The sequence below is a fragment of the Nipponia nippon genome, unplaced genomic scaffold (assembly GCF_047370975.1).
Source record: "Nipponia nippon isolate SJK-2023a ecotype South Korea unplaced genomic scaffold, ASM4737097v1 scaffold_5, whole genome shotgun sequence".
NCBI classification, from domain to species: domain Eukaryota; kingdom Metazoa; phylum Chordata; class Aves; order Pelecaniformes; family Threskiornithidae; genus Nipponia; species Nipponia nippon.
Window position 1 is genome coordinate 75,791,512 of NW_028262369.1, and position 12,032 is coordinate 75,803,543.

The 12,032-nt window shown below is 49.4% G+C and overlaps 2 protein-coding genes across 3 annotated transcripts; both read right to left on the minus strand.

Moving 5' to 3' along the window:
* Positions 1 to 872: 872 nt before the first annotated feature.
* Positions 873 to 7,619, minus strand: HOXD9 (homeobox D9). Of its 2 annotated transcripts, XM_087731543.1 has the most exons (6): positions 7,454 to 7,619; positions 6,419 to 6,569; positions 6,044 to 6,169; positions 4,497 to 4,554; positions 2,415 to 3,032; positions 873 to 1,949 (listed from the first exon to the last, which is right to left on the minus strand). In XM_087731543.1, exons 3-6 carry the CDS (start codon positions 6,044 to 6,046, stop codon positions 1,708 to 1,710), a joined length of 921 nt encoding a protein of 306 aa, XP_087587669.1. In that variant the 5' UTR covers positions 6,047 to 6,169; positions 6,419 to 6,569; positions 7,454 to 7,619; the 3' UTR covers positions 873 to 1,707. The 2 variants fall into 2 exon arrangements, with proteins under 2 accessions (XP_087587669.1, XP_087587670.1); XM_087731544.1 differs by lacking the exons at positions 4,497 to 4,554; positions 6,044 to 6,169; positions 6,419 to 6,569; positions 7,454 to 7,619 and having other exon boundaries at positions 2,415 to 3,342.
* Positions 6,700 to 9,578, minus strand: HOXD10 (homeobox D10). The gene is made up of 2 exons (XM_009462343.2): positions 8,825 to 9,578; positions 6,700 to 7,409 (listed from the first exon to the last, which is right to left on the minus strand). The coding sequence occupies exons 1-2, from the start codon at positions 9,564 to 9,566 to the stop codon at positions 7,132 to 7,134; spliced, it is 1,020 nt and encodes a 339-aa protein (XP_009460618.1). The 5' UTR covers positions 9,567 to 9,578; the 3' UTR covers positions 6,700 to 7,131.
* Between the last annotated feature and the right edge of the window lie 2,454 nt (positions 9,579 to 12,032).

Below are 12,032 nucleotides of genomic sequence, written 5' to 3' on the forward strand. Positions count from 1 at the left end.
CCACGGTTCTTCCTGTTTTAAAAGAATTATAGGTATCTTCTCGACAATGGATGGGAAGCAATGCAACACCTTTTCCTGGCACTGCATGCTTTTGCCTTTTTTTTTTTTTTTAAATAGAGGTAAAAAACATTAAACACCAGGTCTCTCAGCTCTCCCCTTAATCTTGAATTAACCGAACTGCTCGTAAATATTTACGGGTCCTTCATTTTAATGGTTGCTCTTTAAACAAAGCATTTTTTACAATGAACTTCATCTCAATTATCTTGATAAAGTCATGTGTGTTTATAAATGCAGAAGGCATGAGACGCGTTGCTAAATGAGCTCTCGCCAGCAAAGCTGAACGTATGGAAGCAGCCGTGTCCCCCCAGAGCTTCCCAACCTTCAGATTAAAGAGCTCAGAGATTAGAAACGGGGGAAAAAAGAAAAAAAGAAAAAAAAAAAAAAAAAGGTTTAAGCGAATAGGCATCATTTTGTTTCCCTGGCTCTGGAGGACCGGTGCGGAAATATTTCCTAAGTTATCCCAAGAGATCGCTGTTGTTCCGAAGGCCGCCCGAGCGCAAGGCGCTGGGGAGCAGCCGGCGCACCTACGCGGCGCGGCGCGGCCCGAGCCGGCCTCTCCGCCGCTGACCTCCAGGAGCAAAGCCCTGGGAGGCGAGGGGGGGAAAGCGCTTTTCCTCCGGCCTTTGTGGCTGCCGGAGGTGCTGCTGCCCCGGCAGCGCGGCCGGGCTTTCCCGCGGCCCCGGCCCGGCAGCTCTCGGCCCGCGGCGGGCTCCGCGGGGGCTCCGCGGAGGTTCCGCGGGGGCTGCGCGGTGGGGCGGGCGGCGCGGAGGGCATCGCGAGGGGCGCACAGATTTCTCCTCTCACAGCAGCGCTGTCGTTCGGTCACGGCAGACTTTATTGTGTAATAACTGACAACAATTACAACAGGTCCGTAGTTCGAGACACGGGGTGGTTATTAATTAATACAACAGTCACCGGGGGCAGGGACGCCAGCTAGCCGGGGGACCGGGAGACGTTAGGCCTATTGCGAACGGCTTCAAGGATGAGACAACCTCCTAATAGTGCACTAAAGGGGGGGGATAGCTCGTGGCCTCGCTGTGGCATGTATTGCGAAGGAGCGAAATTCAGACCTAGGAAGCAGAGGTTTTGGGTAAGGTTTCCTCTTCGTAAATCGTGGACAACACAGCACCCCCATTGATTTAAGCGCCTGTAATTTAATATATATTTTATTACCGTAAATATAATTAATTTCCTTACCTTTTCATTTTGGCAAAGTAACTATCTAGACTACATCACTTTTAAGAACCATGTCAAACATTTAACATCAGATAGAGTTCCCAAAGCTAACGTGCACTCACAATATCATCAACCAAACGGTCTGGGAAGGGAGGGGGGGATGAAGCGACTCTGCAAAACACATTGGCGAGCAAGACAAAATTTCCCAAAATACCTGACATAGACCACGTTTCACTTCTATCTAAAAAAAAAAAAAAAAAAAAAAAAAAAGACCAGATTGATTTAAAGTTGGGGGGGGGGGGGCGCGGGAGAAGGAGGAGAAACGTAGCGGGGGCTGAGGGGGCAGGGGAAGAATAAAACCAAACCAACAAAAAAAAATCCAACAACCAAAAACCCAAACCCAAAACAAAACCCAAAAGCCCCAAACTCAAAACTAAAGCAATATTCCCCAACTGCGTTTCTACCCCAGCGTTAGTCTCCTTTATTGCCTTTCTCCTTGTTCATCTTTTTCATTTTCATTCTTCTGTTCTGAAACCAGATTTTGACCTGTCTCTCTGTGAGATTTAAAATCCTAGCTACTTCGTAACGGCGGTCTCGGGTGAGGTACATGTTAAAGAGAAATTCCTTTTCCAGTTCCAGAGTTTGATACTTTGTGTAGGGACAACGCTTTTTCCTCGTTGAACGAGCGTGGATCCAGTTTGCTGCAGGGTTATCTGGAAGAAGGGAGGTATATAGGGGGCGGGGGGGGGGGGAGAGAAAGGTCGTTAAATTAATTTAACGAAGGATGGACTGTTTTCACAACTTTGGAGGAATTATCATAAAAGCCTTAATGCCCCAGTCTGTTTACTGTACAAATGATGTCTTGATGGTAGGTGGTTATGTGGAGTCTTTTATGGGTGCTTGCTGCTGCTTGCGCTGGGGTAGGCGTCTAGACGTTTTTATAGGTTAGTAAAACTATCAGTTTTGCACATTCGAGCCTTACAGGTTTCGGCAATAAATCAAAGGGGCAATTTCTTTCTTTCTTTCTTTCTTTCTTTCTTTCTTTCTTTCTTTCTTTCTTTCTTTCTTTCTTTCTTTCTTTCTTTCTCTCCCTCTCTCTCTGCCCCTCTCTCTGCCTCTCTCCCTCTTTCTCTTCTCTCTTCCCCCCTTTTTTTTTTCTTTTTTTTTTTTTTACTTACTTGGGTCAAGTTGCTGCTGTTTCTCCTCCTTCAGATCGCTGCTCGGGCTGGGGTTGTGGCTGCAGGCGGCGGGGTCCTTGGAGCTGCCGGCAGCCGCCTTCTCCCGGGGCTCCTGGAGGAAGGAGCTGCACGTGTACTCGGGCACACCGATCCCCTGGGACTCCCGGGACGAGGAGCACTCAGTCCTTTTGGAGGAGGAGGAGGAGGAGGAGGAAGACGAGGAGGCGGCTGCTCCCGTCTCCGGCTTTATCCCGTAGTGGCGCCCGTTGGCGGAGCCGGAGCTGGACGCGGAGCCGCCGCTGCCGCCGCCGCCGCTGCCGCCGCCGCCGCCGCCGCCGCCGCCCGGGAAGCCCGGGAAGGGCTCAATCCAGGAGCGCACGTAGCGGCCGGCGTCGGCTGCCCCTAAGTGGGGCTGGTGCATGTAGGGGTGGTAGATCCCGGTCATTGCCGCAGACGGCTGAGGGTGAACCGTGGACCAGGAGGTGGAGAACACGGTGGATTTTGGTGCAAAGCTACAGGAGGAAAAATCTGAACTCTCTGCAACACCTGATGGCCTGGAGGTCGCACTGTGACCTCCCTGGACGAATCTACTCCCGTAAACTTCTTCGCTTTCATGGCCTATGAGAGAATCGACATAATAGTTACTTATGGTGCCACTAGACGACATTTTAGGCTCCCCTCTTAGTCATATAAAAGGTTACACTGTTAACTGTATATGATACCCTCCCGGAGAACAATCGTAGTATTTTGCAGACTGCAACCCTCAACCATTGGTTGCGGAGCCCACGTGATCATATTTACCAATACTGCGAGTAAATCAATCCGCTAAACTGGGGCTGCTGTGATTAAAAAAAAAATCATCATCAACAACGGCCCCGCACAGCGCGCCGCGCCGGCTGCGCGCCCGGACCGCGCCGGGCCGCCTGCCCTGCCCGCCCTGCCCGCCCTGCCTGCCCTGCCCGCCCTGCCCGCCCTGCCTGCCCGCTTGCCCTGCCTGCCCTGCCCGCCCGCCTGCCCCGCTTGCCCGCCTGCCCTGCCCGCCTGCGCTGCCCGCCTGCGCTGCCCGCCTGCCCTGCCCTCCCTGCCCGCCTGCCCGCCCGCCTGCCTGCCCGCCTGCCTGCCCTGCCTGCCCGGGGCGCGGCGGGCGTGGCCGCGCTGGCAGCCCACGGCCGCGGCGGGCGCGGACTATTTCTTCACCTCCTTTGAGTGATTTCTGCCATTCATTTCTTAATCAATGAGAGGCAGGGTGTTTAAATAAATCCAACAGCCTTGGCTTGCTAATCACACTCCAAGCTGCTGAGGAAACCCGCTGGGAAAGGGGGATTCTTGCCTGTAAAAACAAACCATCGCAAGCTGGGACTGTAACGACTTCTCATAAAACAGGAAAATGTTACAGTAAAAGCACATTGCGGTACTTCCATATTTCAGAGCATGTGCGGGTATTATTATTCGCTCCCCCCCACCCCCGGACAGAAAGTTTCCATGGAAAGGATACACTTTTTAAAAGAGATGCCCATTGTGTTGTTTTAAAACAGGTGGAAGACCTCTGTAATGATTTTATGCCTTTCAATAAAAATTTTATGAGGTGTATTTGATTATAGATTAATGTGTCCCTAATAAAATGGACGGATGGAAACAGCAAAGCCTGTGTCTCCGAGCACAACTGACGTGTGGCTGAACACATGCTCCTGTATCTGCGAAACTTTGGGGCTACACAGCTCCGGCGCAGCCCCCTTCGGGTGCCCAGCGCGGCCCGGGCGGGGACGCGGGCAAACGCTGCCCGGAGGCGGCGGCCCGGCCCCGCAGCGGGCAGCGCCGCGGCCGCGGGGCAGGGACCGGCGGGCGGGCGGGCAGGCAGGCAGGCAGGCAGGCAGGCAGGGCTGCCTCCGGCAGAGCTGCCTCCTCCGTCCCTAGTTCAGGGGGAGCCGGGCCGGGCCGCGCTGGCCACGTTCAATGCCTACGTGAGATTTTTTGCCCGCTTTGCTTTCTTTTCCTTCCTTTCCCTCCCCTCCTCTCCCTCCCCGGCCCAGTTATCCTTCCCCGAGCGAAACGGTGCCCGGTTAGTATTGAAAACTAGATTACCCATGGTCTTCTGCCCACGCCTGCTCTCCCGAGCGAGGGACGGCGGCTGTGCCGGGATCTGGAGGAAAGGCACAGAGTTAGTGGGGAGCCCGCAGCACAGCCCGCCGAGGGCACGAACAACAGCTCTGAGAAAACACTTCCTACTCGCCGGCCGGTATGAGGAAGGGACTGAAATTCCTGTTTATTTCATGATTTATTACTCTCTTAGGCTGTTTTCTTCCTTTTTTCTTCTCTTTTTTTCCCTTTCCTTTCCTTTTTTTTTTTTTTTTTGGTCATCTCGCTTTAGTATTTTCCTTTGCGTTTTCATACTTTTCTTATATTTTTCTCTAGAAGCAGGGTTTGTGGTATGGCGAAGGACTGCCCCTCGCTTCACACAGATATAAATTGATAAAGCAGGCAGATTAGAGTGAGCCTCCTTTATTATATACGTTAAACACTTGGTATGGAGCCAGCTAATTACTTCCCACTGCTGAAACTTCTTTGGTGATGTAGCGAGTATCTTTAAAGGAAAAGAAAAGACGGTTCAAATGTATGCAATATTTAAAGAGAGGGGTTTTTTTTGAGCACCGTTTTGTTGTTTGTTTTCGAAACGAGAGCAAGCACAAAATACTTACGTGCTTGCGGCTCCCGCAGCTTCAAAATGATGATGCTTTGGTTTGAGGAAAATATACCTCTGCCCTACGAGTAAACGTGGCCATGAGAAAGCATTGGCTTAAATTAAATATCAGAGACAAGAGAGCAAAATGCAACGCCACCAGCTGCAATATGAGCAGTATCGGTGTCCCCAAGTCAGACAGCATTGGCACTATCTTGCGTTTAATTTCTTGATTTAGAAACTGCTTAGGGGAGGAATGGGCGTTGATTGTGAGCAGGCTGGTTGCCCAGCGCGAACAGTAGCCACGCTATTTTTCCAGTACTGTTTGAAGGTGAAAGCATGCCCAAGTATTTGCACTTCAATTTGGAGTCATGTTCATTTGCAAGCCATTTGCCGTTCTGCTTAGTATTTCTGCTCACACAGGCACTCACCCGCTCTCACACACACGCCCTTCCTCAGCTTCCAGTGCAGAGCCCTGCGAATAACATTTTTCAGCTATGTACAGAAAGGGTTAAGAGTCGTGAACTTCATTATCTGGATGTGTGCTACTAAAATGGAATTGCGCGAAATAAAACCATCTCTGAGCAAACAGGAACGGTGCAGGGTGACAAAAGTAGGTCTGAAGAGGCTGGTGTACTTTTGTAAGCACGCTTGGGAGGGTTTCTGCTCAAAAAAGCCAACCCTGCCAGATGTTTGAAGGAATTTTTTTCCATCCACCATCTTCTGAAAGCTCTTGAGCTAACCAAGAACCGAACTCTTTAACATTTACTTATACCCAGCTTTGCATTTGGTATGATGTTTTTTTTTTTTTAAGCGAGTAAAGACACGAAATCAAAGTCTACATATTGTAAGCACGCAGTGACCGATATTTTTAAAATCAACATACGAACGTCAAATAAAATGACACACATATTGCTGACAGCTTGTAGTAGAAAGATTTTTTATCACTTACCATTTATGAGTTGATTGGATGAGGATGTCCAGTTTAGGTCATAATATTTTACTACGTTTTTCTTTTTTTTTTTTTTCCTTTCTCCCTCTCTCTCTCTTTTTTTTTTTTTTCATTCAGTTTGTCAGACTGCGAACATCACACAACATTTTATCAATTAATCGTTTTTTTACAGGCACAATTGCAAATGAATTAGGTTTACATCATTTCCCGCCCCAGTCTCCACCCCACCCCTAAAAAAAAGGAAGGAGGGGGAAAAAAAGAAAAGGGTGAAAAAGAAAGAAAGAAAACCAGGCAGACACACACAAAGACCAGAAAATGGCAAAGAAGGTACATCAGTCCAAAGAGCTGCTGATAGAGAAAGATCAGGAGACCAACCTGCATCCGTACTTTAAACATTTGGAGAAAACCAAAGGAACCGCAGTAGTTTACAGAGTTTATTGCATTATACATGCGAACAGAACATGCACAAGAAGGACATATTGCTGCTGAACGACTACTATTCCACATATGCACCACAAGGAAATGTCTACAATGGAGAAGAAGGAAATATTCCATTTTACGAAGGACAATCTCTAAGTTCATTTGCGAGGATAGTTACATTATAATGTGCTTCTCTTTCCCCCCGCCCCCAAAGTTTTTTCCCCCCCCTTTTCTTCTTGAAGTATTGAATGTACTCAAAACGTTATGGCCCGTGTAACAGCCCCACATAAATACCATTTTGTTAGTAAAAACATGAAAAAGTCACATTGCTTGGATGTTCGACAGTTCCAATAAGTTAAGACCAAATGATAATATTCAATAATAGTTACCCTGCATTACGATGAGAACAAAAATAAATTACACGTGCTAGGTTTTATATATACTCATCATAGTAATACATATTCACTTGCAGCGCTAAAAGAAGGACGAAGAGTCACATTCTATCAGGAAAAAAAAAACAAACAAAACAAACAAAAAAACAAACCCAAACCCAAACCCAAAACCGAAACAAAACTGGAAAATGCCGGGGTTTGCCAGAGTCTCTCCTGCCTTTAGCAAGTGGCGGTGCTGTGCCCATTCCTCACTGGTGCTCCCCCCGGGGTTAGGGTTTAAGAGAAGGTCAGATTAGCGGTCAGTTCCCGGATTCGGTTCTCCCTGCTCATCTTCTTGAGCTTCATTCTGCGGTTTTGAAACCAAATCTTGACCTGCCTGTCAGTGAGGTTTACGCTCTTACTGATCTCTAGACGGCGCTCTCGAGTGAGATACATATTGAATAAGAACTCTTTCTCTAATTCCAGTGTTTGGTGTTTAGTATAAGGACACCTCTTCTTTCTGCCACTCTTTGCAGTTAGCCAATTGCTTGTTGGAGTATCAGACTTGATTTCCTCTATCAAAATCAAAGAAGAAGAAAAAAAAAAAAATCAAAAATACCTCAGGCTGTTAGAGTGTACCCTTGGCCATGACCCCTCCTCTGCAGCGTCTGGCAGATATGGTGGATGTGGGCATGAAACACAGCTCGGGAGAGGTGTGGGCGCAGAGCGGGGACCCGCTGCCAGGCTGGGCTCGCCCGTCCCCGCCGCACGGCACCCTGCCTGCGGCCGCCCCGCTCGCCTGCCCCTGCCAGGAAGGGGATCTCAAGTTTTCAGCTGGCGTTCAGCATTTCGTCAATGTTTAACCTGCCACCACCACCCCCATGGCAACATTTTAACGGGTCTATGCCTCGCCATGGCCGCCTCGGGCTCCCACCACACTTGCTACGGAAATATCCCAGTTACAAAATATCCTCGCACTGTATTTTGAAGCAGCTTCCCCCCCAGCCATCAGCTGAATTACACCAGCACACCTAGGAGCAGACAGGCGTTTTCCCAGCCAAAAAGATACACAAGAAATTAGCACCCTTTGCCTCGGATTATTTTTTTTTTTCCTCATTTTCCTTTTAGATTTTTTTTTTCCCCACCAGAAAGAAATTTGCCCCACATCAACCTAGACCTGGGCTGTTAAATACAATTCAGATAAAAAGAATCTCCATGCACACGTAGGGTAAAAATCGACCTAGAGGTTGCAAAGTACATTTTGATAGGAGAAAATTCCCCGTTTTGGGATTCTTTGACACACGCCGTTCGAAAGGAAGGCTTTAGTGCACTTTTAAAGGGAAAATAAAAGCAGATTACCATCACCTTTAGCTTTCAAACGCATTTCAAAATACTGTTGCACTTTTGGAGACCACCCCAAGGTTATCTAAAGCATCACATTGAAATATTCCACCTTTGGACCAGGCAGATAGCGGGCTGCTGCTTTCATTGTGCATTTGTTTCCAACTTTACCCAGCCTGGTAGCACCTATTCCTCACCTATTTTAATAGGATCGTAATTAACTTTAAATGCAATCAAACCGCAGTAAGGCTCAGTGGGGGGAAAAAAAAATAAATAATAAAAAAAAATCAGCGAAATATTACGAGAGAAAAGTTGAGCTGGTCGTATTTTACAACCTCCAGACCTGCTTTTTTAGAGGTATGGGGCTGCTTTTGGCTGCTGCAGCGCATTAAGGAGCAGACGGCTCTATTCCCCGCATCAGAGAGGCGGTCTGCATGCACGAGAGAGGCAGATCTCTACCGAAAATCTTTGGACCCTTTTGTGTAGCATTTTTGCCTGCCAAAATCTTCAGAGACACAGCACCTGCAGCCCGATACTCCTTAGCATTAAATGTGATGGCTGTGATGCTCGTTAGTATATTCGAGCGTGCTTTATGGTGCTGGCGTGTTGGAGTTACACCACGGCACGGCTTAAACTCGGTAATACAGACCTTTACTCTCCTTCTCCTGGACTTCTGGGCTGGACACGGAGCCTTCGGGCAGGCAGCTCCGCTCGTCTTGCAACGTGGACTTGGGCTCGGGACTTTCCACTTGAGAGACTTTAGCGGTGCTGTCTTGGTTGTTCGGGTTTTCATTCATTTTCTTTTCCAGCTGAAGTTGAGCAGATATCTGCGGTTTGGAGCTGCCGCGAGGGTTTAACTGTAACATTACAGTTGAACTCGTTTCAGGGCTATTATTGTACTCTTGGGTTTTCCCAGTGGCGTAGGTCTGGCTCAGTCTAAAATATCCTGGGACGGGAACCTCGGGGTTCTCAATGGGGCATGATTCAGACACCAGCCTCTGGTAGGAAGGGACGTCTGCAGAAATGAGTTTGGATCTCTTATCGGAATACATGCAGCAATTGCTTTCTTCTTTAATATTTGTAGTGAAGGAACAAGTGGGGACCTGCTGTGTAACAGGTTGCTCTATTCGACAAGATCTGTTCGGGTCTGTCCAAGTGTCTACTTGAGGTATATAAGGATGTACATTCATACCCATATTTTGGTGATTAACTTCTCTTTTAGCCAGAGACGGAAGGAGTCCACAGGTTTGCATCCCATACGTCCCAATGTCTGTGCTAGGTGGCATATACATGCTGGCGCTGTTGGAGTAGAAACTGTCACTCCTGCACGCACTGATGAGAGAATCTACTAAAAAAGTATTAGCGGCAGGAGAGCTGTTGGGAAAGGACATTTTGGGGCGGAATTTGAGGAAGAGAGATTGTGTCCTTTGTAGGCTGACATCTCTAGGAAAACATTCCCGTGTAATTGCGGATGCCTCCGCGCGACCACATGACAGCCGGGCCAATGGCAGCGCCCGCCGCCCCGCGCCCCGCCGCCCCGCCGCTGACGCGCCCCGCCGCGCCGCCCCGCCGCGCCCCGCCGCGGTCAACAGCGACCCCTAGGCCGCCGCCGCGGCACCGCACCGCGCCGCGCCGCCCCGCCGCGCCCGCCGGACGCGCTGCGGCAGCCGGGCCGGGCACCCCGCCGCCGCCGCCGCCGCCGCCGCCGCCGCGCCCCCTCCCCCCCGCACCGCACCGCGCCGCGCCCCCCCCCCCCCCCCCGAGCCTCCGCGGGCGCGGGACCCCCCCGGGCCGCGCGGCCGCCCGGGGCGCGCGGCCGCCCGCCGCCGCTCCCGCGAACCCCCCGCGCCTGACAAGTGCGGGGACAAAAGGTTGCGGGATTTATTAATGCGTATTAGGGGGAATCAGGGGCGATCGATAACAGCCTCATCTACATTCTTGGGCGACTTGGTAATTTTCTTGCTTCTGAAGCTTTTTCCAGAGTTATACCCGCTGTTGCCGCGCACGGGAAGATATTTTATTAACAAATCAATCGAGACTTTGTAAAGGATAAGATTAATAGTTACGATTTAGCATAATGGCGTTCGCGTTATGAATTATTGAAAATTATACTATTGATTTTTCCCCTCGCTGCTAACCGAGAAGGTCAATTTTTGTTTTAACACACATCGTCAAATATTAAAAGCTAGACTTTTGTCATAACTCGAGTTTTATAGGGAGGCTACATTCCTAAAATTATTTTACAATGCTCTCTCCCGATCGCCTGGGAAGAAAAAAAAAAAAAAAAAAAAAAGTGGGGTTTTCACTTGTCCTGCAAACTGAAAGCATCATAAAGATAATTTCTCCTGCTGTAGCATTGCTTATTAAAAAACACACAGAAACTCCTATCCTCGCTGCAACTCTTCCAGCAACTTTTCCTTTTTCTTCCCTTTCTTTTTTTTTTTTTTTTTTTTTTTTGGAGGGCGAGGAATGATAAATGCATCTGTGTTATAAAAAAAAAATAAAAATACCGAAGGCAACAGTACCTGTCTACACGGCAAATCAGATTTTTCCGTCCCAACATTTTAAACTTGTTTTGCTGGTTTTCCCCCCACTTCGTACCCATATTTACACCCGCAGCTATTACGTTTTAAATAGTGATGGCACAAACTGTTTATTACTCTTTTTCCTTTCCTTCCTTTCTTTTTCTTTTCTTTCTCTTCCCCCCCCCCCCCCCTTTTTTTAAAAAAACTGTTCTCAAACTGGAGTGTTTCTTATCTGGGACTAATGCTGTCAAGGACTCTCGCCCAGACAAAGTGAACTTGTTGATAATTTTTCTGTCGGATTCATCCGCCTCTTCATTTTGGGCCTTTCTACCATCGGAACACCCTTTCAGATCCCCGGGAGCGGGCAGCACGTGAAAGGATTTTAAAAAATCTACGTGCGTCTTTCGCACAGCCGAAACCACGCGTTTTCCACCCGCCTGGGTTTGAATTTTCCCCCGTTTCCTGGCATTTGGAGGTTTTGCGCTTTGCCGTACGCTTCACACTGCTGGAAACAATAACCCTATTTAAAATTTCGCTGTGGCAATGAGACAGACCTTTCAAAACCTTATCGCAGCTGTTCAAATACAACATCATTGTCAGGTTAAGAGCCGGCGTCTTTTATGGCTGCGGCCCCCAGCTTCTGCCTCGCCGGAGCGTTTCGGTATTACCTTCGTAACCTCCGCCGCTTCCCGGCTGCCGGCGCAGCCCCCTGCCCTCTCCGGGCAGGCTCCGCCGCCGCGGCGGGCGGAGGGGAGCGGCGGGCGCTCCGGCGAGGCGGCTGTTTAAGATCATGATCAGAGCCACGGCTAAGATTTGCCTGCGCCCGAGGAGCAGCGGCGGCGGAGCCCACGACGCTCCCGCCGAGCGCCGCGTCCCCCCCGCGCTTTCTAGCAATTTCCTCCTCTTCAGCAACAGCCCGGACGACCCACAGCGTTTGAAGAAACAAAATACTATTTTCCTGGACGCAGCTTAAGCCTCGACTGTTAAATCTAATCAGGAATTTTATGCCCATCAAATGGCTCTTTCATAACCTTTATTTACACTTCCAGAAAAGGGGGTCCCAGAAACACCCCGGCTGAAGCAGGAGCCCAGCGGTCCGCGGCGGGTTTCGCCCAACAGCCAAGTTAAAACAATGCGCAAACGCTGAGCTGCTTTCCACGCCGGCCTCGCCGGTGCTAGGGAGGCTCACTCCCTGCCTCCTGATTAGACATGAGGGCTCTTTGATTTTTTTAATTGGAAGTATGAATTCCTTGCGTGTCACTACACGGAAAGGCGGATGATGGCTGTGATGATAATGGTTTAAATATCGTATTCAGGACTGGCAAACAGCTC